This window comes from Apus apus, chromosome 5 (assembly GCF_020740795.1).
Source record: "Apus apus isolate bApuApu2 chromosome 5, bApuApu2.pri.cur, whole genome shotgun sequence".
NCBI classification, from domain to species: domain Eukaryota; kingdom Metazoa; phylum Chordata; class Aves; order Apodiformes; family Apodidae; genus Apus; species Apus apus.
In genome coordinates this window covers 540,027-565,045 of record NC_067286.1, presented here as the reverse complement: position 1 = coordinate 565,045, position 25,019 = coordinate 540,027, and the positions used below count along the sequence as shown (strand labels likewise).

At 52.5% G+C, this 25,019-nt stretch overlaps 1 protein-coding gene across 1 annotated transcript; it reads right to left on the bottom strand.

Annotated features, from left to right (window-relative positions):
- Positions 1–1,820: 1,820 nt before the first annotated feature.
- RMDN3 (regulator of microtubule dynamics 3) lies at positions 1,821–24,644 on the bottom strand. Its single transcript, XM_051620933.1, has 13 exons — positions 24,476–24,644; positions 23,814–23,867; positions 22,100–22,295; positions 21,383–21,529; positions 16,312–16,579; positions 15,703–15,805; positions 14,767–14,827; positions 9,963–10,038; positions 9,099–9,176; positions 6,940–7,038; positions 5,337–5,390; positions 3,186–3,266; positions 1,821–2,268 (listed from the first exon to the last, which is right to left on the bottom strand). The coding sequence occupies exons 1-13, from the start codon at positions 24,642–24,644 to the stop codon at positions 2,215–2,217; spliced, it is 1,440 nt and encodes a 479-aa protein (XP_051476893.1). The 3' UTR covers positions 1,821–2,214.
- Positions 24,645–25,019: the final 375 nt, after the last annotated feature.

The window sequence follows — 25,019 nt, the reverse complement described above, 5'->3', positions numbered from 1 at the left end:
GAAATTATTCTTCCCCCCTGGGATAAGTCCGGGAGAACCCACCCAGGTGGGAGCAGCGTGGATCTCTCCACCGAAACGGCAGCAGGGAACGTGATTTCCCGCGCGGCTGGAACGTGCTCCGGGCAGGAGCCTTCCAGAGGCTCCCACTGCTCCCTGGGCTCTGCCTGCAGAGCACCCGCCCGTTGTCAAAAAGCTCCGTTCCCAGCTGGTCCCAAAGCCACCCAAGCACACGTCCCCCCTGCAGCAGCATCCTCCACGGAAGAGTCAAGTTCCCAACCACCCCCCTGCGGGTGACATCCCTGCTGCGGGTGTCCCAGCTGGGCTCAAGCAACCGCAAAGAGCTGAAAAAAAACCCCTGTGCAAATCTCTAAAAGATTGGCTGTTCAGAAGGAAAAACAAACCAAACCACGGTCATTCACAGGGAAATACCCCAAACCCCACAGTAAAAAAAGGCAGCTTCAGCATTCCTGGGGGGAACTTGGAGCACACAGCAAGCATGAAAAACTCCCAGAGTGAGGGAGCAGGAGCCCCCATCCCAAGGGGAGCTCTGCTCGGGGCTACAGGGACCCCCCCCAGCCCGTCAGGACTCACTGCTCCATCTCCAAGTACCAGCTTTTCACCATTCCAAGCAAATGAAGCTCCTTGCCTGGGTCCCACGAGTTCAGCACCACCACTTCAGAGCCTAATTTGGACAAAAAAAATCCCCACCCCAAACAGCCAGAAGTGCCAGGTCCCTAGAACGGGAGGTTTTTGGGCTGCAGTGTGCCACACGTCCCCCCTTCTGTCTTCTTTTCATCAAGTAAAGTGCCTGTCAGCTTGATAAACACGTGCAAGGGACTGAAAACGTGATTTGGAGCCACATTTTACTCTTGCACCTCTGTGCTTCACACTTCACACACACTGGCCCAGCAGGGCGGGACGGAACCGACGGTACAAAACCAGCTACAAAGGAAGGGCTTGGTCAGCTGGAGCTGGGGGGCCAGGGGCACCTTGGGAAGTGCTTGGGGGGGCTCTGTCCCAGCTGCTGCCCCTCTGGGGGTGCCAAGGGTGCAGCACAGGGACCCGAGGCTGGCAGAGCAAGGGGCAGTTGCCACCTGCACCTTCCTGGTGTCACTGAACAGGTCAAGAACTGGCAGAGGAACGTTAGAAGGAAGCATCAGCTGTGCCACAGGATATTCCTGCTCCTGGGACCAGGGTTTCACTGACAAACAACTGCTTTTCAAACCCAGCAGGGTTAAGAGGGATGAAGTTCTTGGTCTCCTGTGAGTGCAGGGGAGTCAGTGGGAAGTCCTGAAGTTAAAAATCTTCATGTTCACTTCTCTGACAGAAGCAATGCACCCCTTACAAACCAAGTGAGGGGAATCCTGCTGGTCCCGGGCAGTGAGTGGGGCAGGGAGCAGTGCTGGCTGCCCCAGGAGAACCCAGGAAGGGGCAGGGGCACGGCTGGGACTTGGCTGCCCATCTCCTCCCCGTGGGCTGTGCCACTGCTGCCTGCTTTCTCCTCCTCCAATGGCCTTTTCTGAGGTCACAGCCTCAGTGCCCACTGGAGCCAAGGGGCTGAGAACACCCCGTGGCCTCCAGCCTGGCACTGGTGACAGGCAGGGACACGGGGACCACAGCTCCACACCTGCCTCCCCCAGCACTGCCAGCCCTGGCAGCACTCACTGCAACAGAGGCAGCCAGGGCAGGTCATCGAGGGAAAAACAACTAACCTGAAAATCCTGGGGCTGTAGAGCTCCTCAGGCACCAGCTGAGAGAGCTCCCTGAGCAGGCCTGAGGCTCAGGATGCTGGGTAGAGTTTGTGATAGAAAATACAGAGCTGCATATATAAATAGGTATATATTTTGTATCACAAAGTGTGCACCTCACGTGTATCTATGACATATAGATAATCACAAATATTTCTGTATCACAAGTTCTACCTACACACCCCACACCAGCTCTTAGGAATGTGACACTTTAAAGGAATTTTAAAAATCAAACATATTCAGTGCTGTGGAAAGTAACACAAAGTTCCATCCAATTAACTCCCACCGAGGTCTCCTCCTGGACCTGCTGAGGAGACTCCTGCTCTTCTCTTCCTGGGGCTTGTCCATGCAGGGCACTCAGAGCTGTGGGGACCCCAAGAGCCTCCAGCTGGCACCTCTGGATCCCAGGAGCCTCCAGCTGGCACCTCTGCCCATGCAGCACCCGGGGAAAGGAGCCTTCATCCCCTCACTCCACCAAGCTGGTCTGCATCTCTTCAAGCTCCCTCTCACTTTCTGCATCCTGGAAAGGCAACAGGAGGACACAGAAACACTCTCACTGGGACAATTTAAAAATACCATTTCCCTTTTCTTCTCCCACCCCCATACCAGGCTTTCAGCAAACCCCAACCTCACACTCTTCCTCCTAATGCTTCTCTCCCTTGCCCCCTGTCCTTCCCTCTGGATGCTCCTGTCTCTGAAGGGCATATTAAGTTTTCCAGGATCCAACAGGAGCTTCTCTCATGTTTCCTTATGGTTGGACTCTGATCTCAGAGGTCCTTTCCAACCAAGGCTATTCTGAGATGGGAACTGATGACCCAACCAGCAGAATTCCAACCTCTGCTCCTCACTGACTTTCACAGACTGGATAAACACCTTTGTTCTTCCTTCTCACCACAGTGGAAGTTTTGTGATGGATGAAGAGAACCACCCTCTGCAGAGACTTCACCAGAGCCCCCCCAGCACTGCCTGACACAACTCCCACTTTTAATTTCAGAGCACAGGAGAGAATTAACTGTTGATGGCTTTGCTGCCTGCTGCTCCCTCCTGGCCTTCCCTGAAAGCCTCAGGTGGGGTGCTGGGGAGGTGCTGCAGTTGCTCAGCAGGTCTGCAGACCCTCCAGTGGAAGGGCTGCAGTGCTGGACACGTGCAGGGCAGCCACAGGTGTCTCTAACCTGCCCCAGGAGCAGCAGAGGGGCTGCTGGGGGCACTGCAGGGCTGCCCAGCCCACCTCACCACTCAGCTCCTCAGCATTTCTCACTATTTTGCTGAATTGCTCCAAGCATTCTGGTAACAGGCCCCCAGAGAAGAGTCCACACTAAGGAAGGAAAGAGTTTAAAGCCTGGGCTTACAAGCTGGAACATCTTTCAGAAAACAACTGTTTCTCTGGAATCACTTTATCTCTGCCCATCCCCACTGCGTGTTGGCTGGAACTGCTACCTCTCTTGTACCAGCTGGCAGCTCCGAGGCAAGATTCATCCAGAGAGCAGCTGCAGAGTTGTTCCCCAGTTCCCTGTAACACTGCGAGGGAAAAACAGCAACAGGACAAGAGGTAAGTAGGAAAAAGCAGGCAGCAAATGAAACACAGCAAAGTGGGGGTCCTGGCAACCAATGGCAATAACTATTTCTACCTCTTAACCATTTCCATGCTGTGGTTTCAGGCTTCTGACATTCCCTGTATCTCATCCACAAAGCACTGAGATCACCAGCAGGGTCTGGAGCACTAGATTCCCTTTTTTTGTGTGTTTTGTTTTGGACAAGGACCTGGGTTTATGGCTAGAGGTTTTAAGATGTCCCTCTGATTTTCACCATTTTCAAAGCTCTGTTTCTATTGCCACCTCTCCACTGTTCCTCACACTGCTGCCACCATCAGACCTCTGCCCTGAGAGCACAAAGTTTGCTGTTGGGCTGTTAAAACTGAGGCTGAGCTGCCAGCACTGCAGCATCTTCTATTTACAGGTCCCTCAGGTCTCACAAGAGGTGTGGAACGTTCCTCACCATGAACCCTCCTCCAACAGCAGAGGAACAGTCATCCCTCCATGTAACAGGAAGGTTTCCAGTGCCTGGGGAGTCATGGAGGCACCTGGGGACTACGAAATCGGTGTGGGAAAGGGAAGTGGTTGCTAAAAAGCCCCCAGGCAATGCAGTTAATCATGGCTGGAACTGCCACAGAAAGCCAACAGTTAAGGATAAGGACAACAGCTGAGTACTTCAGACTGTTCAATGTCATTGCAGGGCATGTGTCTGCGTGTGTTTTGTGAATTTCCTGCCTGCTGGGACAGTTCTGAAGGAGAATGATCTGTTCTGTGAGTGCTGCCCCAGTTCTGCATCTGCTGAATTCAAAAGAGAGTCATGGACATCCCCAAAGCCTCCAGAAACCCTGAGTCCCTGCAGACCAGTCCCTGCAGCACCTTCATCCTCCCTCAACGAGAGGTTCATTGTGCCATCAGTTCTGCACCCAGCTCCAACCATAATCACAGGCTGGGAGAGCTGGAGTGTTCAGCCTGGAGAAGAGAAGGCTCCAAGGAGACCTTAGAGCACCTTCCAGTGCCTTAAGGGGCTCCAGGAAAGCTGGGGAGGGGCTTGGGACAAGGGCAGGGAGGGATGGGAGCAGGGGGATGGATGAAAACTGGAAGAGGGAGATTTAGAATTTCTTCCTAATGTCCAACCTGTGCTGTGAGGGTGGTGAGACCCTGGCCCAGGCTGCCCAGGGAAGCTGTGGCTGCCCCATCCCTGGCAGTGTTGAAGGGCAGGTTGGATGGGGCTTGGAGCAGCCTGGGCTGGTGGGAGGTGTCCCTGCCCATGCAGGGGTGGGACTGGATGAGCTTTCAGGTCCCTTCCAAACCAAACCAGTCTGTGGTATGATTCTATGACAATGCACCCCAGGCTTAGCAGGCTCGAGGACTTGGGTGCTGCCCTGATGAAACTCACCCTCTTTGGGACATGGGGAATTCAGGAATCTCAGAGAGAGCTGTGAATCTCACTGCAGCTCCTCTTTGCTGCACCCACTTTGGCTAATGTTTCTAAAGTTTTCTGGGCTTTAAACATTTCTAGACTCCAACTGGAGGTTGTGGGAATTAAGCAGCAATTTTAATGTTTAAGAGTTCAAAACCAACCACTCCCTCCATGCAAACAACAAGATCTTCAGAGCTCCAGCTCCAGGCACTCATGCTGTATCTGATCATCACTCAAGACTCCCACCTTTATTGGTAAAATAGAGATATCCTTGATCCTTTACTTTTCCCCATGATTTTCCTTGTATACCCCACAGAAATCCAAGGTGGGGGCAGGATTAAACCTCCAGCCTGGGGCCTACAAGTTACCAGTGCAGCTTTATCTAGAATTCCATCTGTGAAAAGACAAGAAGGATGCTCCACTGCTTGGCTTGGAGGCAAAACCCTCCCTGAACTGTAATGCCTCTGCACTGGGTGATTTGGCCTGTTTTAGAAATGTTATCATCTTGTAAAATCTTGCTTCTGCAAGGAGCAACTCACAGCTGCTTAGCACTTTACAGCCAAAGGTAATTTTTAAAACCAATATTCCTCATCCTGGAAGCACAGGGCTGCAGTGAAGGAAGCACAGGGTGGTTACCTTGGCAATGTAGACTCTTCCTGCTTTGGAAAACCCCGGGTTCAGCTCCTCAACCTGCCAAGAGCAGAGGACAGGGTGGGACAGGCAGAGAAAAGCAGACATTAGGGGTAGGTAAAGGACACACCTAAAGTTTACATCAGGCTCCCTGCACCTCTTTAAAAAGTTAAAACCAGAGATGACTACACCCTGCTTCTGTGAGTGCCCAGATGAGTGTGAGGGCTTCACGGGCCTGCCCGGCTGGGCCAGAACATCCCCAGAGTCTGGGAAGTGCCCGTGACCCAGGGAACAACACTCACCCTCTCACCCACCACAGGTGTGACAGGAGAAGGGAGGGAAGCTCAGACCCAGCCTGACCACCTTCCCCTGCCCCTCTTTAACCCTCTCCCCCATTTTGTCTCACCCACTTGGCTTCCTCACCATTTTCTTCCCCCGATTTTTCATCATGGCCTTCCCAGCTACTGCCTCCCAGTTTCCTGCTTACCCATCTCCCTCTGCCCTCTTCCATTCCTCTCAGCTCCAAGCAGCCTTGCTCCAGCACGACCCACATCCCACCTCTGCTCAGACTCCCTGTGTGCTCTGCCAGGATGTTCCAGTCCCAGGCCTGGGGGGAGCTGGGGCTCCTTCTCCCAGTTCCTGGCTGCCCACAGACCCAGACAGGGCACTTGTGCAGGGACAAGCAATGAGCTCTTGGAGGGATGTTTCTGTGTCCATTCAAAATTCCCTCTGTATGTGACTAAAGCTGAGCCTGAGAAAAATGCCAGGTCCTGTCTCAAACCACAGCTCTGCTCCAGCTCATCAAAGTGACAAGCTGTTCTTCTCCCCAGCAAAAAGCAGCACAAGACTCTGCCTCAAACTGCTCTCCCAAATGACTTGGCTGGAAAGCACATTGTCAAGGGCAGATCCCAAACTTCCCTCGTTTTGGCAAAGTTCTAAGAAATTGGAATGAGTATGATACTCATACTGAGAGGCTGCAGAAGTGCTGGCCCAGTCTCTGAGTTATGAAGTGGGACAATTTGTTTCTGTAACACTTCATCAGGGGAGCTTCAGAGAAGTTCTCACAGGCACAGCCAAGCACAGTCTGGGTAGCTCCTTCATCTGGTGCAGACCCTTGCAACAAGAGCTGTCTGCTCAAAAATGCCTCTCAGGCCATGTCTCAACTTCATTTCCATCAACAGGACAAATAAAAGCCCTTCAGAAGGGAGGGTCTGTGCACCACAAGAAGTGCTCCTTAGAGTTTATTTCTAGAAATACATAAGCAACGTGCCCCTGAAACCTTAATGTCTTCACAAGCTGGAATTGGAGAGGTTTGACCTGATCAGCCAGCCTTTTGACAAAATATCTGAGAGAAGTTACAGTGACAGAATGAGTATCTGTGAGGGCTCCTGGGGATGAGCTCCAACAGCTCGACAGAGCCAAAGCAGTCAGTGGCAAGCAACGAGCCACTCCCCTCTGCAGCTTTGAAAAGGAAGCTCCTTAAAAACCATTCTGGACACTTTGGCTCTAGTTCTGGTGTGCTCAGCATCAGGTTCTTCTGCCTGGCTGTTCTGCCCTGGGGGAGAGCTGAGCCCCCCTCGGGGGTGGCAGCTCCCCCAGGTGTCCTCACCCGTAAGAAGCTCTGCAGGGCCTCCTCCACCGTGGCGCTCGGCGGCGTCTCAAACAAGGCAGCAGCAGTTCTTTTCTCAAGCCAGCCCAGGTGGGACACCTGCAGAGACAGCAAGATGAAACTGTCAAAGCCCCTGGAGAAACAGAGAAGGAATTGTCTGGTTTCTTGTAGCTGGTGAGCCTGAGAGAAAAGCCAAAGTCCTTGGTAGGGCTGGCAGATTCTGGACCAGTCTCCAAGTCTGGCCACAGAATTAAACCTGATCTGCTTTTCTTGCCCTAGGTCAGACTGGCAGCTCCACACATCAAGTGCCACACACATAACACTCAAAGATTTGTCCCTACAGCTGAGCTCCAGCAGGTCCCACCTCTGCACAGGGCACAGAGCCCTCCTGCCTCCCAGCTCCCATGTGGTACAAGAACCTGTTCTCACCACACAGGGATCCTGCCAGAGGGGCAGGCTGGAGCCTTCCCACCACCAGTCACATCTGAAGGGCCAGGCAGCTCTTTGATTTCATCTCAATTTTCCTGCTCCCAGCTCTTCTAAGAATCCCCCTGCAATGGCAGTGGGGACCAGGACACACAGGACAGGAACTCCTGAAAACAGCTCCTTTGTTTGGTACTGTATAACTCTTACCATGAGATAGCAGAAGCACCAACATATTCCTACACAATCTGCTTGTTCCACAGCTTCAGCAGCTGAGAGCAGCAAGGCTGAGCAAAAAGTCCACAAGAGAACACACAGGAGCTTCCACCAGCTCAGCTCACTGCTCCTCTGCAATGACCAGTGTCAATCATCTCAGCTGCAATCTCTGCCATGCAGCTCCACCTCTGACAGCAGCAAAGTGCTTTTGAATTGGATAAAATGAAAAGCAGACAGTTACTGCAAACTCTTACTGCTTTTTACAGGCACTAAATCTGGTTCATGGTGCTTGACACCAAGCTTTTCCCTGACAAGAAACACAAGGCAGCTGACAAGCTGCTCCCAGGGCTCCGTGGGGCAAAGGCAGAGGAAACACATGCCAGGGATTAGAGAGAGATTCTGTGTGCAGAAGCTCCTGCCAGCCTGAAATGCCCTTGATCACATCCAGATGTGCTGAAAGGACTGAAGGCAGTTTGTTTTCCCTGGGTGAAGCAGGGGGAGCAGTCAGCTAGTTTGCAGCTAGTGCTTCTCCTAATCCATTCCTCGCCCTTCCACCTCCCGTGCTGCCTGCAGGGACTGAAAACTAAGCCCAGAACCCTGAGCTTTTCTGCACTCCAATTCAGAGCAGTTCAGAAATAACACTTTTAGCAAACAGCTTCCCTCTGGGAAAGACATAAAAAACGGGGGAAATGGAGCAGAATAGTGGCAATAAATAAATGGAACAGCAACAACCCCAGCAGCTTTTACTGCGCTGCACAGGGACACCAAGCAGTTCTAAAGCCTTTTGTTGATTTGGGGACAAAAGTTACAACAGCAAGAGCAAATGACATTGCCAATACAGAACCACACTCTTTGTGCTTTTAAAAACTGCAGTGTGCTTCAGCACCACTGACCTTCCTCCACCTCCCTCTGGCCTCTGATGGGCAGCACAGAGCGACGGGCTGACCCGCGCGTGTCCATCACCAGCTCAGTGCTCCTCTGGCCATGAAGGTACATGAACCCTTCTTAAAAACCTGCACCATTTCAAACCCAGTGCTTTAAGTGGGAACACCAGCACGAAGGCACACATCTGAGGTTTAGACAAGAGGGAGATGGGCTGGCAAAGACCTTGCAGTTACAGTTAAGAAAACAGTTTGGAAAGCAGCTGAACGGCAGCGTGTCCTGGCAGGGAACACTCTCAACAGTGCTTTTATAAAAGCACACAGGTGCTACAGGTACAAGAACATGAGCTTTTGTACCATAAGAGGTTTCTGAATGCACCACATCAGCAGGGGGGTTTCTTGGCACTGTCTCAGGACTGAAGAGTCTGTAGATCCCACACAAGTGCAACTTGAAAACTACCTCTTCAAGCAGCTTGGACATTTCCATGCCAGCACTTCCTGACCAAGTACCTGAGTCCAGCAGCTAAAAGAGTGTCCTTAGAGCTTGGTGGTTTGAGCCCACCAAGCTGCTTCACTCAAACACGGAATTATATCCCAAGGAGGAAGAAAACAGCAATAAGGAGTAATAAATGATTGTACCTCGTAACACCACCTGCCCAGCAGATAGTGAGACTTTGGATCCTCTGGTTTCAGCTCAATCGCTTTATCGACGTGTTCCTGTGGAAAATCATCCCCAACACACCTGACATTGTTGTTATGAGCAAACACAATATCCACAGGAGCAGGGGAGCTCATGTGGAAAGAGGGAAGAAACCCACAATGTGTCAGTGACCAGTAAAATTACAGCTACAAAGATTCTACATTTTCTTAAAATGGTGTAAGTGAACACAGAAACCCAGCACTTTACCAGCCCCAGAGACAGGAATTCTCACACGCACAAACACGAGGCTGCCCCTCCTTTTATGCTGCCACCTTCTCAGAGCTTGGACATAACCAACTTCCTGGTCACATCAGTACTAAGGAGGTGATAATGACACAGCACCAGACAGCAACTGCTGAGGTGCACTCAGAGCCATAACACCCCAGCTGGGGATGGAAGGCAAGGTCAGGAGCCTGAGGCAGATTCAGTCCTCTGAGGATTTGCATTCCCAAGGCTGCAGGCACAGGGCAGTCCCTGAGGAAGGGCTGGTGCTCTGTCTTATCACCATGGTAATTTCACGTTGCAAGTTCTCAGTCTCATCACATACACAGGTTTCTGTGCAAACCTTTCCTCTTTGTTCCTCTCTTTCTGATACCCCAGCACACCCAGCGCAGAGCCAGAGCAGCCCCCCCATCCCAGGGTGCTGGAGTCACCCTCCCCAGCCCACACCCCCCACTCACAGCATCTCCTTCAGACCTGCCGCTCCCCTAACGAGAGCTGGAGCCCATTTTCCTGACCTCCTCCTGGAGCAACAAGCCCTGCTCAGTACTTACCCCAAAACCCAGCAGGTCCTTGGGACTCACCTTAAAAACGTACCCGGTCTGGATGCGCTTCTGGATGCTCTCGTGTTCCGCCAGCTGCCCGCACAGCACAGCATACCTGCACAGAGGGGCTGGCATCAGACCAAGCTCTGCGTGCACCTTGACACTGGGGGCATCTTCAGCAGGAAGGGACACAAGTGCATTGAAGCTTCACAGCTTCCTAGGGAACACAAGGAACGCTGCACATCCTTCACAGGGTTGAGAAGTACGCGGTGCGCAAGAAGGGCGCTGGTGGGTCGGGAGGGGACACAAGCAGCCCCTGCCCTGCTGGCTGGACAGCCTTCCTGCTCCATAGGGCAGGAGCTTCTACACCCTGAACATCTTCCCTGAGCACCAGGACTGTGTCAGAGCACAGAGCAAGGAGGAGCAATCACTGCAGCAGGGACAGCAGGCCTAGGGCAAGCTCTACAGGGCGCAGCGTCCTCCCCAGGCAGCACCAGCTCTACTCTCTACCCTCTTCCCACTCTCTACTTCCAGGGGGGACATGGATAACCTACCTAGATCCTGCAGCCCAGCACAGCCACCAAACGTGGGGAAGGAAACAACACATTTTCAGTCTTACAAGTGCAAAGCCATTCAGTTTCATCTAGCAAAAGATGGTGACTTTTGACCCTGAGCAGCACAGTACCCAGCAAGGTTTGTTACTGCCTGAGCTGGGAAAGCCAAGGAAGGTTAATTACCCATGGGTTTGCACCTTCCCACCTCACCTCCCCACACCACAGATGTTCAAACCCCCTCCCTCCCTGCACTGCTTCCCAAGAATCATCAGATGGGAGAGCAGTGCAATGGGAATCAGTCACAGGGGTTCTGTCCTTGATCTCTGCCATCCCGTGCAGGGGGCAGGGGTGGGAATGGAAGAGGGTTCCCTCTCTCAGAGCTTGGCTCAGAAATGGCAGGTGGAACAGATGGAACACAAGTCTCATTCTTTCAAGAAATAAAGCTGAAAAGAAGAAAGCTTCACACTCCACTTCCTCCAGTGTCACAAAAAAAACCCCACAAACCATTTCACACCTCACTGAATTTCCTATGTGTAAGTCACAACACCAACAAGTTGTGTCTCCTGAATATTTACCATCTTGTCATTAAACCTCGTGCCTTTCACATGTTAATTTTCTTGTGAAAAACTCTGGTTCAGTTCCAAAAATTCTTATTTTTCAAGAGAATGGAAAAGTTTCCCCCTGAACTGGGTAAAACCCTTTTCCTCCAGCTGAACAAGGCCACAGCTGCACTGCCACAACCTGCCACTGGCAGATGAGGACACTCAGTGTTCTGTGATCCTCCCCAGTTTGTCTCACAACAAACATCAGCCTGCCCCAAACATCCCTCACCACACCACAACTAGGGTTTAGAAATACAAGCCAACAGAAGGCTTATTTTTGGAGACCACAAGATAAAATATTCCTAGGCAATAAATCATGTCCTCTGCAGCCCTGCCTGAAGCACAGCAACTGCCACACTCTGGCTCCTACAGCTGTTCAGGCTCCTGAATAGGTGGGCAGGCATGACATGTGTCTGGGTGACTCAAGGCAAGTTTAAAATTTGCAACAAAATGGGGCAGCTCCCTGGCTCTTTAAAACAGAAGTTAAAACTCTGCATAGCCTCTCTTTACACCTCCTCATCCTTCCCCAGGGAAAGCCCAACCAGCCCCTTCCAAGCAGGAATAAACCCCATGGGACACAGAGCTAGTCCAGTCTGATTCTCCCACCAACCACCACCCACCCCTCACGTGCTGCCACTGCAGCTGTCAAGGAACATCAGCACCACATTTTTAACAGCCTGGCCATGGATATAGCAGGATGAACACTATCCCTTTGCCAAGCCATAAAATTCCCAGATATTTGAATGAAGGTCTTCACTATTGTCCATGAAAACAACTTCATGGTTTTAATTTGAGAAAATACTCAGAGAAGTGCAACCCTTGGATTCTCAGGATGGATTCAGACACTCACTCCAAACCAATTCCAGAAAACTTGCTCAGACACTTGGGGTTGTCTTTAATTCCTGTGTCCAGCACCAGCCACTGCTGATGAACCAGTGGTGGTTCATGCACCTCAGTGTCTCTCCAACAGATGGAAAAGTGGAGGAGCTTCCAGTGAGAGACAGGAATGTCCAAGTAACCTAGATCTCCTGCTTTCAGAGGCACAAACAGGGACCAAAACACAGCCTGGTGTATACTCTGTTTTAGGAGCAGTAGCACCCTTTTTGTGACATTCATGGAAGCAAACACAGGGAACATGGAATAGCTGGAACTGGTGTGGAGCTGATGTGCAGTTCACTGAAGGGCAAACATGGGAGGTTCATTGCTGGAAATCTGTCTGATCTGTTTTGAGAAGTACCCACCAGAAAGGTGGTGCTCTGTGACTTTGTTTTAAAGTGAATGAATTACCCAAGTCTCCTTTGCCCCAGTTTTTCCATGATTAACTGTCCTTTGAAAATGACCATGAACAAACAGACACTGGAAGAGTAGCAAAAAAAGTCCCAGCAACATTGATGCTGTTAAATAACTCCATTAAACTGGGTAATATAGTGGAGATTAAATTTAAAGAGGCTGCAGAGCAGCATATGCTAGAAAACTCACCAATTAATGGGAGGGGGTCACAAAGGAAAATCAAATTTAAAAGTTACAGTAGATCAGAAGCTGCTCAAGGCAATAACATGATTCTGTCCTTGGAAGCCTCAGCTAAAGGACCATATACAATTTTTGAGTAATAAATTAAAAAAAAAAAAAAAAGAAAAAAGGATGAGCTGGAGAGAGTCCACAAGGCAGGGGAGCCTGGGAGGTTTGCAGAGCACCATCTCAGCACCAGGCTGAGCCAGGCAGGTCTGCCTTCCTTCAAAAGACTGGATGAATACAACAACTAATGGATTCTCTTACAAACAGCTCCTCACAATCAACTTTCTTCCCATGTCTGGAGAGGACAGAAGTAAAAGCAAAGCTGAGGCTGAGAGCAGGAAAAACCCATAGAGCTATGTATATAATTCATATAGATATTACTTTTAATATATAAGGTATCTATGCAATTAAATACAGTACTTGATAAGACAGGAGAAAGGAAAGAGAAGGGGACTGGCCAGGCTCCATCACTGGAAGTCTCTGGGGCTCAGGGACAGTTCTGGCACACCTGGCACACACCACTGCAAGAGATGAGATGACTTTCTGCAGGTCCCTCCCAACTCTGGGTTCTTGATTCCTTAAACACTAGAAACCAAACACTTCTCTGGATCAGTGCTCTGTTCCACACTTAATGCACAACCCTATGAACACGTTCAGGTTCCCAGGAGACCTGGCAAATCCTGCCAAGTTCCATGTTAGCTTGTCAGGAATTCACCCAGGCACATGGTTGAAGCCATCATCATTGGTGATTTCAGTCAAAATTCCAATGTCTGCCACAGAAAACATGGGCTGAAACAGCCCCTTCTCTGTCCCCCTGCATCCTAAACCAGTTGAAATCTTCATTGGCTCCCTCAGCTGGGACAAAATGTGTCTTCAGTTTTGTTGTATTTTTGTGTCAGTGTTATCTGCTGAAGATCTCCAGCCTGCCTTGGGAGGTGGCAGGAATGGGCCACGTGTTCCCTCTGGAGAGTGAGATGTACTCATCCCAGGGGAGCATGAAGATACCAGTGGTATTTTTGGGGTAGAACAAACCATTTTCATTGAGTGACCTCACAGCTATTTAAAGCTCTGGTTTTATTCAGAAGACAGTTTCAGCTGTCCTCCCAAGAGCAAAGAGCCTGGAGGTACCTGGGGAAGATGTTCCAACCATCAGAAGAGACTGCAGGGACCACGAGTGCTGCCAAGGAAGGTGCCACCTGCACCAACCCCGGTGACAAGAGCTGCAGAGCAGCTCTTGTCAGAGCTTTCTACTGACACATTTTCCTCCCACCACACACAGGTGGGCTTGACTGGGCAGCCCCTCCCAGCTCAGCCCCCCCAGCCCCATCCCCGGTGTGGCCCTCAGAGCCACATGCTGCTGTCTCATGTCATGTCAGAGCCAGAGTGCTCTGCAGAGTGCCCAGCAGTGCCCTGAGCAGTTCCAGGCCAGCAGACACTCTCCAGAAGCCTATAAAAGGTTGTCTGGGGAGAATGATGTTTCTCCTCACTCCAGAATTAAGATTAATACAAGAACATTGGCACAGCACTAAGCTCACAGGCCTGGCTGATTGAGACAAATACATCCCCTCCTGGCACAAGGCATCTCTGCACCAGGGAGCATTATTGAAATGTCAATATGAGTGAAAACCCACAGTGAACCCAAGAATGTTGGAGGAACACACAGGAAAAACCTCATTCATCTTTAATATGTGGCTCCTGAGGCTCTGCCCCCACAGTGTGCAGCTGGCTGTGAGCTGGGCTGTGCAGGACACAGGCCACAGGGCTCCAGGGGCTGGGAAGGGGCCAAAGGAAACACAGGACTCGTCAAAGAGAATCAAGAAACATTAAGAAAATAAAGCTGACCAGGCTGAGCTCTCCCAGCCAGGAACTAGCTTTCTGCTAGTTCTCTGTGTGAGATCCTTTGGCAGCCCAGCTACACCCAGCACAGACCAGGGGGCTCCAATCTGCCCCTTCCCAGGGTCTGCACAGGCAGTGCCAGGGGAGCCGGGACCCCCGCAGCCTCCTGCCAGGCACACAGCAGCTCCTCAGCTTCTGGCTGCTTTTTAATATGCCAATTAACCAAAGCTGATTGTTGGGGGTTTTTAAAAATGTTTTTAAATGCAGCTCAGCTCACAGCAATCTCTGAGTCCTTTTTTGATGCTTCTTAAAAGCAAGAAGTGAAAAGTCACCCACCACTGATGGCACTCAGCACTCTCATCCCACTTCTGTAAGGCAGCTTCCAGGTCTTCTTTCCCTGCAAACAAGGGGTCAGAGGTAAGAAACACAGCAGCTGCTTTGTCTCCCAGCTTCTTCCTCTGAGGCTGTGAGAGCAGAATGGGATAAAAAGTTATATATTTGGTAGTTTTATAAGACCTTGGGCATGAAAGTGTTTTGTAAATAATTTCACACTCTTGCAGCCATAGGAAACGTCCCAGACCACTCAGAGAGGTCATGCAGACTTTGAGCAGAGCAGCAATGTGGCTGCACCTCACCTGGAAGAGCAGTTGTCTATAGGGAACAGACCTTCTCCACCATGGGAAGAAAAGGTCATCAGAGCTTTCAGCAGTTTTGCTCCGATTTACTGCACAGTCTCAGATCTAAGATCTGCCCCCCACTTCTTCCTTTCTCCTCCAAGAACCTATAGTCTCAAAAAGCTGAAAACTAAGTGCAGGCTAAAAGGCCTATCAAAGTAAAACTGAAAATGTCATGTTTTAAATGGCTACACTGATTGCCAGAAAATAACAATTATGTAAGATACAGTTACAGTATTAACTGACTATTCTGACCCACCCATAATCTTGCAACCAAACCACACTCAAGACAGCAAAGAAGAATGAGGGAATGAAGCTAATGTGACTACTCTAAGTAAATCCACATTTAAAAATATAACTTCTTTTTTACATCTGCAGGTGTTAGCAGCACAAAAAAAGAAAATGCATTAGAGCAAAAACTTCCCTTAGTACCACGTGGAATCACGGAATGAGGGAACACGGGGGACAGGTTTGAGAAGCCAGCTTTTACACCTTTAACCAGCCCGTGGTCTGTACTGTCTTTCAGGAAGCAAAAAGGCTCAACACCCATGCAGTGCCAGCTGGAACTCCCCTCCCTGGCCCCAGGCACACTCCTCACCCTCCAGGGCGTACGTCCTCTTCTCCTCGGCGTCTTCGGTGACCTCGCACATGTCGCTGTGTGCCCGGGCCAGGCGCCACAGAAAGTCCTTCTGCTCTGCATACTGGGGTGGAAACAGGCAGGTTCTACATCAAAACCCCTTCTGCCATTGCCAGAAAGCAGGAGACATTACAACTGTCCCTTACCCCCTTGCCAGGCCCCCTGGGTAGCACCAGGGTGCACTGACCCACACTCTTTACAGCAGTGAAACCCCTGCCTCGCCCCCCCCCAGTTTCCAATCTCATTCACTAACATGATGTGTTCCCTAACCCTTCTGCTTGAACATCCCACTGATTTAATCCCTGACCCCCCCACAACTGGGCAGTCCTGGGACACTCCACGTTTCCTGAGCACAGACGGAGCCGTCGCACACGGAAGGAGGGGAACATTCCCAGGGGGCTGGCCGAGTTCCCTGCGGACACACGGTGCTACTGTTCCACACAGGGAAGCGATGACACTGGCCCCGTGGTGCTGCAGGACTTGCCCCTTCCTAAGAGGCACCATTTCCTCCTCCCAGCCCTTTATCTGGGAACACAGATCATGCTGGAGAACACCAAAAGTGACCGGTACCGCCAGCTTGTTGTTGAGGAGCAGCTGGAAGCCCTCCCTCTTCTCCTGCGCGTCCCCGCAGTGCAGGCGGTCAGCCTGCTGCAGGAGCTGGCCCAGCCCTTCCTCCTGCTGGGAATCCGAGGGCACATGGGGCTCATCCTCAGGGCCCAGCTCCGGGGAACCCCGGCGCATGGTCCTGACCGTGTCACAGCTCACTGCATCTTCCCCCTCTTCGCTCTCCCTCTCGGTGTCCCGGTCGTAGTCAGACTCGGCGTTGGCCGTGGTGTACCTTGGAGAAGGAAAACCCACCACCACGTGAGCCTGAGGAGACACTGTGCAGCCCACCACGGGTTCCTACAGACAACAGCTCTTGCCAACAGAGGAAGAGGAGCAGCTCGGTTCATCCTGGAGAACAGTGTAGGACCCGTGCACCTCAAACACTGCACCGACCACTGCTCTCCTGCAACACACACAGGCTCAAACAGCTGTGGGGAGAGGCCCCCCAAAAAGTTCAGTAACTCGCTCACAAGCACCCACACCTAAGCTGCACACCCTAACAGCTTCTCCCTTTGGACTTTGAACCAAGGTGTGTAGTGATGGGACAAGGGGGAATGGTTTTAAGCTGGAAGAGGATAGATTTAGGTTAGACACTAGGAACAAACTCTTCCCTGTGAGGGTGGTGAGACCCTGGCCCAGGTTGCCCAGGGCAGCTGTGGCTGCCCCATCCCTGACAGAGTTGAAGGGCAGGTTGGATGGGGCTGGGAGCAGCCTGGGCTGGTGGAAGGTGTCCCTACTTGGAGTTGGAATTAAATGAACTTTAAGGTCCCTTCCTATCCAAATCATTCTGTGGTTCCATGATCTGGACTTGCACTGAAGAGAATTAAACAACTCAGAGCAGAGCCAGGACCGTTCAGCTAAATGTATCGATTATAAAAGAGAATTTCTACAAAACATCCATCATCCTCCTCCATGTGGAAAATATAATCCGAGGTTTTCAGTCTGTTCCAGGAAATGTCAGCCCAGGAGCAGTTTTGGCAACACCCAGCTCCTCCACCATCCCGTCTGAGCGCTACCGATGGGACAGGTTGTTCACACTGACGTGTGACAAGGTGAAAACCAGTAAGAGAAGAATCAAAACCACTTCACCTAATCAAGAAGTCCAGCAAGGAGCCAGCAGATGAGCCAGAAAGACACCACATGTACAAAGGCCAGGCAATGATCAGCTGCTAAATTAGTCACATTAAGAGGGAGCAAGTTCAGATCAAAGCTTCTGAGAAGGGCTGAAATTGAGCTCCCCCAAACCACAGACACCTGAGGGGGGAAATTCAATACAGCATCTTGACTTTTACCACCGTGGTGGGGTGTCTACTTGCAGAGCTTTTCTTGAGTTAGACTCTTTATTTATCTCTCCCCCTCACATTTATCTGTGAGCTCTTCAGTGAAGCACGAGTCAGAAGGTGATTTAGGAACGTGCACTTTCATAGCTGGAGTCTGTTGGTTTACCTGAGCTCCAAGCTGCTGCAGACCCCCCAGGGGCTCCATTCCAGGGGTGGCTGTGATTGTTCCCCAACAACCTGTGCCCCACTTGCCAAGTTCTGCCAGAATGAACAGTCAGTGGGTTGGGGGCAGCTCCAGGCATGCTCCTGTTGTCCTGCTGAGCCTCCCCTCCAAGCAGAGGCTGGAGCTCCCTGCGTGGAGCTGCCTTTGTCTGCAGACAAAGATATGTCACCAGAGCCCCCATCTGACCCACACAGCTGCAGGCCTTTGCCCACACACAGATAACAAGAGACATCTGGCTATCAGAGCTCCAGAACTTCCCTCTGGCAGAGGGTGGGCAGACCACCCCAGCCCACACCCAGCCCTGCATACCAGCCCCTGTGCTGACACCTTTCCAGACAAGACCTAAAGCCCAAGGCAGGAGAAGCACCCTGAGGAGACACACTGCAGTGTGGGCAGCACTGCCTTCACAGAATGCCAGGGTGGAAGGGACCTCAAGGATCACCTGGCCCAACCTTTCCAGGTAATAATATAGTTCAAACAAGATGACCCAGCACCTTGTCAAACTGAGTCTTCAAACTGCCCAATGTAGGGAATCCACTGCTTCCCTTGGGAGATTATTCCCCATATCTGACCTCATGGTGAAACATTTTCATCCAGAGTCCCATCAGAATCTCCGAGGAGCAACTTGTGCCCATCACCCCTTGTCTGTTCCACAGGACTCCTTGTACAAAGGGAGTCTCCATCTTCTTGGGAGCAACCCTTTATGTGCAGGGTCATGGTCACAAGGTCTCCCCCCTGAGCCTTCTCTTCTCCAGGCTGGACAAACCCAGATCACTCAGCCTTTCCTCATGTGGCAGGTCCTCCAGGCCTCTGAGCATCCCCATGGACCCCTCTGGACACAGTGGTAGGTGACACTGCCACAGCTCTGCATCACATTAAAAGCTTCATTTCTTTATATTAATGATATTACTAGTTCTCCAGACTGCTTCATTCCCAGTACTTTAGCACAAGCCCCTCATCTTCTCTTCTTTCCCATCCTAACCTACCAGGCAGCACAGCTGTGACACAGTGGCCTGCAGCTGTGACACCCTCTCCCTACACCATTTCACTGGCAGCTGCAACACCCTCAGCCCTTCAGCTGAACCCCCTTCCCAGCCTGAAGGCTCCTGAAACACAACAAGGCCTCGACACACAAGCAGGCACGGGTGCCTCCCACACACCTTTTTTCCACCACAGAAATGTTTTCTCCAAGACAGCTCATACAAGATGCTGCCAGTTTAAAAAGACAAGTAATTGCATATATAACTCCTTAACCTGAGAGTCTTCAGACAGATTAAGGGATTCGGATGTTATCAGCCTGCTCTCTTGAGTTTAGGATGATGGAAAGCTCTCAAATGCTTTAGTGTGTGGAGGCCTCTGGCCAGCACACATCCTGGGGGAAATGAAAACACCCTCTGGAACAAAAAAGCACATGGGAAGAGGAGGCAGAGAAGCCCAGAAGAACAAGGCAGAGCCAAAGCAATATAGAGACATTAAGCAGCCCAAGACCCCTGGGCTCCTGGCAGCTCCTGATGATTTTTGTGAACCGTGCATGAAATGGGAGAAGATGCTCGTGTTTGTGTGGCTCCCAAAGCTGAAACCCAAGTTCCTCTCCCTGAACTTCACTAAAGGAGCAGGGCTGCCAGAAACGAGCACACAGCTGGCATTCATCATCAACAGTCTCATTCTTCCTCCCAGTGGCTGCTGAAAAGATTGAATTGTCTTTTCCAAAACTCCAGCATTTCCTACCCTGGTTTTCTACAAGAAAACAGTGGTATTTACATCCCTAGAAGAGACTGCACACTACAGGCAGCAGGTGCTGAGCAGACCAACATTACACCTCCTGTACAGGACAAACCCCTGAGCCAGAAATGCTCTACCTTTCACTTTCTCCATCAGATAAGAGCTGCTTATCCACTAATTCTCCATGCTAGTCATTAAACCCCATTACAGACTTTAAAGAAGATGCAACAACTCCCCCAGCCACCACTCAGTCCCCAATAAATGCAGTAAAAGACATGCCTGCTCCACAGTTCACCTGAGGCCCCTCTAAGGCAGATGTTTTCTCTGAACCTTAGAGCCACCACCTCAAATGTCCCACCCAGCAGCTGGCAGACAGGGCTGGTTTCTGCTGGGAAACACCATCCTCTGCAGCCAGGGTTACAGAACACACAGACACCCCGAGACTCCATGTGCCTGTTGCTCCCTGGATAGCAGGGTCTTGTCAGCAGGCCCAGTTACAGAGTTTCAAGATGTGTTAAGCAGCTTGTCCCTTGACACCCTGGTGAACCACTGGAGCCCTCACTGAGCTCAGATCAACACCCACTTGAGAGGAATGGAGCAGCTCCATAACCTGCAGGAGATCACACCAGCTCTTCCCTGCCTCACCAGCTCCAGCTGCTGAAGATCAAACACCAAAACAACAGAAGGGTGGGGAGGTTCAGGCTGGGTATTAGGAAAAACTTCTCTACTGAAGGACTGGTCAAGTGTTGGAACAGGCTGCTCAGGGCAGGGGTGGAGTCACCATCCCTGGAGGTGTTCAAAGGTGGGACATGGTTCAGCTGGCACAGTGGGGTTGGCTTGAAGGTTGGAATTGATGACCTTAGAGGTCTTTTCCAAATTCCATTATTCTATCACAGTTTGGAGCAGGCTCTTCTCCTGCAGACCCATCTCCTTTGTTGCAGGAGGTGTGACAGCACAGGCACCTTTGTCCCCTGGTTCCAAACCTGTGCACCAAATGACACTTTGCACAAGCTGGCTGGTCCTTCAGGTGCCACCCAAGAGCAGGGCAGGTCACAGCTCTGTCTGCCTTGCTCTCAGGGCTCTCTAATGCACTGCAAACCACAGAATCACTTAGGTTGGAAAAGACCTTGAAGATCATCAAGTCCAAATTTCTTTCTTTAAATTCCATTTCAGCTTTCCTGGGAAGACAGACCCAGCCAGCACTGCATGTTTCAGCACACCTGACACTCCTCCACAGCTACAGTTTGAGCAGGGCACAGAAGGGGAGTGTTCCAGTAGGAATAAGGCACTCACACACAGACCCCTTGATTTCCATCACAATCCCTGCATCTATACTGTAATTTTCACCCATGTTCTTTAAACTGCACAGGGCCTTTCCACCTGCTTTTAAACTACCAGCTCTTAAGCAGCACAACTAACCAGTGTGGAACACTGAGAAACATCCATAAGAAACAGCCCAGCCAGAGGCACTTCAGGTAATTGGAATGGATTTTTAATTTGCTCAAGTTTCCAGACACTCTAAAACATATTATTGCATGGCAACTTCATTTATAAACTCTCTCACCCGAGTCCCAGGCTGGACTTCTGCTTTCTTCCTGCCAGGTCCCCTAATCAAATCATTGCTTAAAACAACCCTCAAAACTATTATTTTGTTTTCAGTTTCCCTCTTTTAGGAAAAAGCTGGGACCCCAGGCTGGCCCGGGCAGTGACAGACTGACTAGAGCCAGGGTGACAGACACCTGGTGGGGCAAGCAATCCCTTCCCTGGCGTGCTGAGGTGCTCAGACACAAGAGAGAGGTGCTCCACTTACCCTCCTTCACTTTCCCCATCATCCGTGTTGGCTGCTCCAGAGCTGGCTGTGAAATAAATGGAGCTGGAGGCAGTGGAATCACTCCTCTCCCTGCCCCACGGGAACTGCCGCCGGCGACTCCCTCGCTGCGTTTCCTCCAGCTGGGACCTTTGGGGAAGCAAAGAGAAGCACATGCAGGTTTGCCAGTGAGACCTGGGCTGCTCCCTTCTCTTCTCACACATTCTGGACAGTTCACTCCACATCCAAAGGATTCACAAGGTCTCTGGCTCCTGCCCCAGCAAACACCCTGCTTCCACACAGCACGTTCCACACGTCCTGGAGCTACAGCAGGTCTGAGGCAGGCTTGGTCTGTGTGCAGCCCACACCACGGGCATTCCTCACTGAGCAAAGACCCAGGAACACCTTGCAGAACAGAGGACCTTCCATTCTGCATCAGAAGTTGCCTCCAGCTGGCAGAAACGGCAGTGCAGGAGACAGACCTTTACAGAACAAACCACCTTCCCAGTCCCGTGTCAGCACTTCACATTCCAGAAGGAAAAAGAACAGCCCTGGCCAAACACACCAGGTTTTTTTTACATTAATCTCACTGGAAGCCAAAACATCAACCCAATGGGAACTAGAGACATTTTTTTCCCCCCTTCTGGGCTTTCAGTAGAGCACCCAGAGGCAGGCAGGGGCCCCAGGGCAGCCCAGCAGCAGCAGAGGGGCTGGGGATACCTGACTTGGCCCACGATCTCTGCAGCCAGGCCCTGCAGGCTGCTCCGCAGCTCCTCCACCTCCCTCCTCAGCTCCAGGATGTTTCCCAGGACAGAGTCCAGGCGCTCCAGCACATCCACCTGCTGCTCGTGCCTCAGGACAGGGGTGTGCTCAGCACCACCCCCTGCCCCAGCAGCAGCCAGCACCCCGGGCACAGCTTCAAGGGAACAAGAGGAGAGAAAGTTCATGAGACGCAGACAGGGCAGGGCTCCACAGGGAAAAGCTTCTTGCAACTGTGGATTTTTTTGGGGAATGGATTAAAACTGGAGGAGGGGAGATTGAGGCTGGACATTGGGAAGAAATTCCTCCCTGTGAGGGTGGTGAGAGCCTGGCCCAGGCTGCCCAGGGAAGCTGAGGCTGCCCCATCCCTGGCAGTGTTGAAGGGCAGGTTGGATGGGGCTTGGAGCAGCCTGGGCTGGTGGGAGGTGTCCCTGCCCATGGCAGGGGGGTTGGAGCTGGGTGATCTTGAAGGTCCCTTCCCACCCAAACCAGTCTGGGATTCCATGATCTGTTTCCAGAAGATGGAGGAAATGAGGTTTGGTCTCAACTATTCCTGCCTGGCCCAAGGTTTGGGCTCCTCAGCTGGTCACTGCTCCCTCCCCTGACCCCAGCCACACTTCACACACCTGCAACAGCAGTCAGGGGCAAACAAAGCTCTTTTAACTACACTTCTATAAAAATCCTCTTGTAAGTTGTTGGGTTTTTTTAAGGAGCAAAATCCACACTGTCACAAAGACCCCTGGAGGTGGGGAAACTGCTGGGAATTGTTTTTTAAAGTCCTCACTGCCAATTAACTGAGCTCCTGTTCTCCACACTTCTGTGTTAGCACCACATTTTAAAAACATTCTGCTTTTCTCCCGCACTGTGATCAGCCCAGGCCCCCAGCCAGGGAAGGGACCAGCTGCCCAGAGGACATGTGACAATGAACAAGGGCAATGGGTGCCAATTTTGGCCCCCCCCCCAAAAAAATGGCCCATTCTTTAAAGCAAGCAAGCAAGCAAGCAAGCAAACAAAACCCCACTGTCTTCTTATTCATGGAAAACAAAGAAACAGCCCCAGAGAAACCCAAAGAGGAGACATCAGACTTGAAATAGCAGTTTAGTCACCAAGAAGTGTCACTGCCTGGTGCTGAGGACCCAGGGCCTTCACCAGCCTGGCTGATCATCCTGCAGGTACAGGGTGACCAACCCAAGGGCAGGTTTGCATCTCTGGATTTTAAATAAGCTTTCTTTAAAGCTCATAAATATTAAAAAGAAATACACTACCAGTTAGGTCAATTATTTAAGGACCTTATATGCAACAAGAACAATCTCTCTGAAAAGCAGCCAGGCTTGCAGAAATGCAGGGGTCACCTTCCAAGGGGACCTGTGATAACACCTGAACTCAGAGATAAACCCTTAAGCTCTCTAGAATGAAGAGGCTCTGCAGCCTTTGCCCTGCTCTTCTCCAGCTCCTGGGGAAGCAGGCTGCCTGCTCTGCAGGTGTCTCCAGAAGGAGCAGTGCAGAACCTCACTGCTGCTCTCAGGCACCTGCCCTGCTCCTGCAGCTCCCTGGCCCTGCTCCCACACCACCCCATCCACCCAGTTTCTGCCTGGGCCTGCTGGTTCAGGGTGAAGTCCCATGAAACGGGATGAAATTCCCTCCCAGGACAGGCTGCAGCAGCAGCTCCACCTACCCCAGCTGCAGGGCTGCTCCTGCTCTCCCGTCCCGCCCGCAGGGCCCAGGCTGCCTGAGGGAGCAGGAAAAGAAGATAAAAAGTATCTAAAACCTGGTTCTGCAACAGCACAGATAAAACGCCGTTCACAAACCTCTCCCACCCCACCCCAGCAGCAAAGCCAACTCCCCCGACGCCCGGGCAGAGACATTCAGGTACAAGTTCTTCCCCAAAGAGCATGTTTATTTCTGACTCCAGCGGCCTGAGCCACGGATGCCGTGACCGGAGGGAACCCCCCGGCACAGGCCCAGCCCCCCGCGCTGCCCGGCTCACTCCACCGCCCGAGCCCCCCCCACGGCCAGGCAGCTTTCCCCCCCCGCCTGCTGCAGTTTCCCAGGGGCTGGGATAAGCGGCGGGCCCGGCGGGCCCGGGCCAGCTGCAGCAGCCGGGCATCCCCAGCGCCCGCGGGCCGGGCAGCGAGCGGGGGGGCTGGAAGCGCCGCAGCCCCTGCCGGGCGGGCCGTGCCGGCTGCCGGGGAACCCCCTTTTCAAACCAACCCTGGGGGAACACCGGCAGAGCCGATGGCGCCGGGCCCAGCCCGCGGGGAGCAGCGCTGCCCGCAGCCCCGGGACGGGCCGGGCGGGCCGGGCCCGCAGCCCCGCGCCCCCCGCGCCCCCTCCTACCCTGGCCGGGCCGCCCCGCCGCCGCCTCCGCGTCCTCCCCCGCCGTCCCGCCGCCGCCCCGCCGCCGCCGCAGCGCCCAGAGCAGGCCCAGCGCGGCCCCCGCCGCCGCCCCCAGCACCAGCCCCACCGGCGGGCCCAGCTCCGCCCGCCCGGGCCCGGCCCGCGCCATGGCCGCTCCGCCGCGCGCCGCGATGGCGTCATCAGGGCGCGCCGGGGGGGCGGGGCCGGGGCGGGGCTGGGATGACGTCACCGGGAGCGGGTCCCGGGAGCGGGATGGGCGGGGGTCCCCGCACCCCCGGCACCCCCCCCGCAGCCCCCGAAACCCCCCCCGCAGAGCCCGTGTGGCCGCAGCGGCTGGACCCGCACCGTGTCTGTCCCCCCGCACCGTGACTGTCCCCCCGCACCGTGTCTGTCCCCCCGCACCGTGACTGTCCCCCCGCACCGTGACTGTCCCCGCACCGTGTCTGTGCCCCCGCACCGTGACTGTCCTCCCGCACCGTGTCTGTCCCCGCACCGTGACTGTCTCGGCACCGTGTCTGTGTCC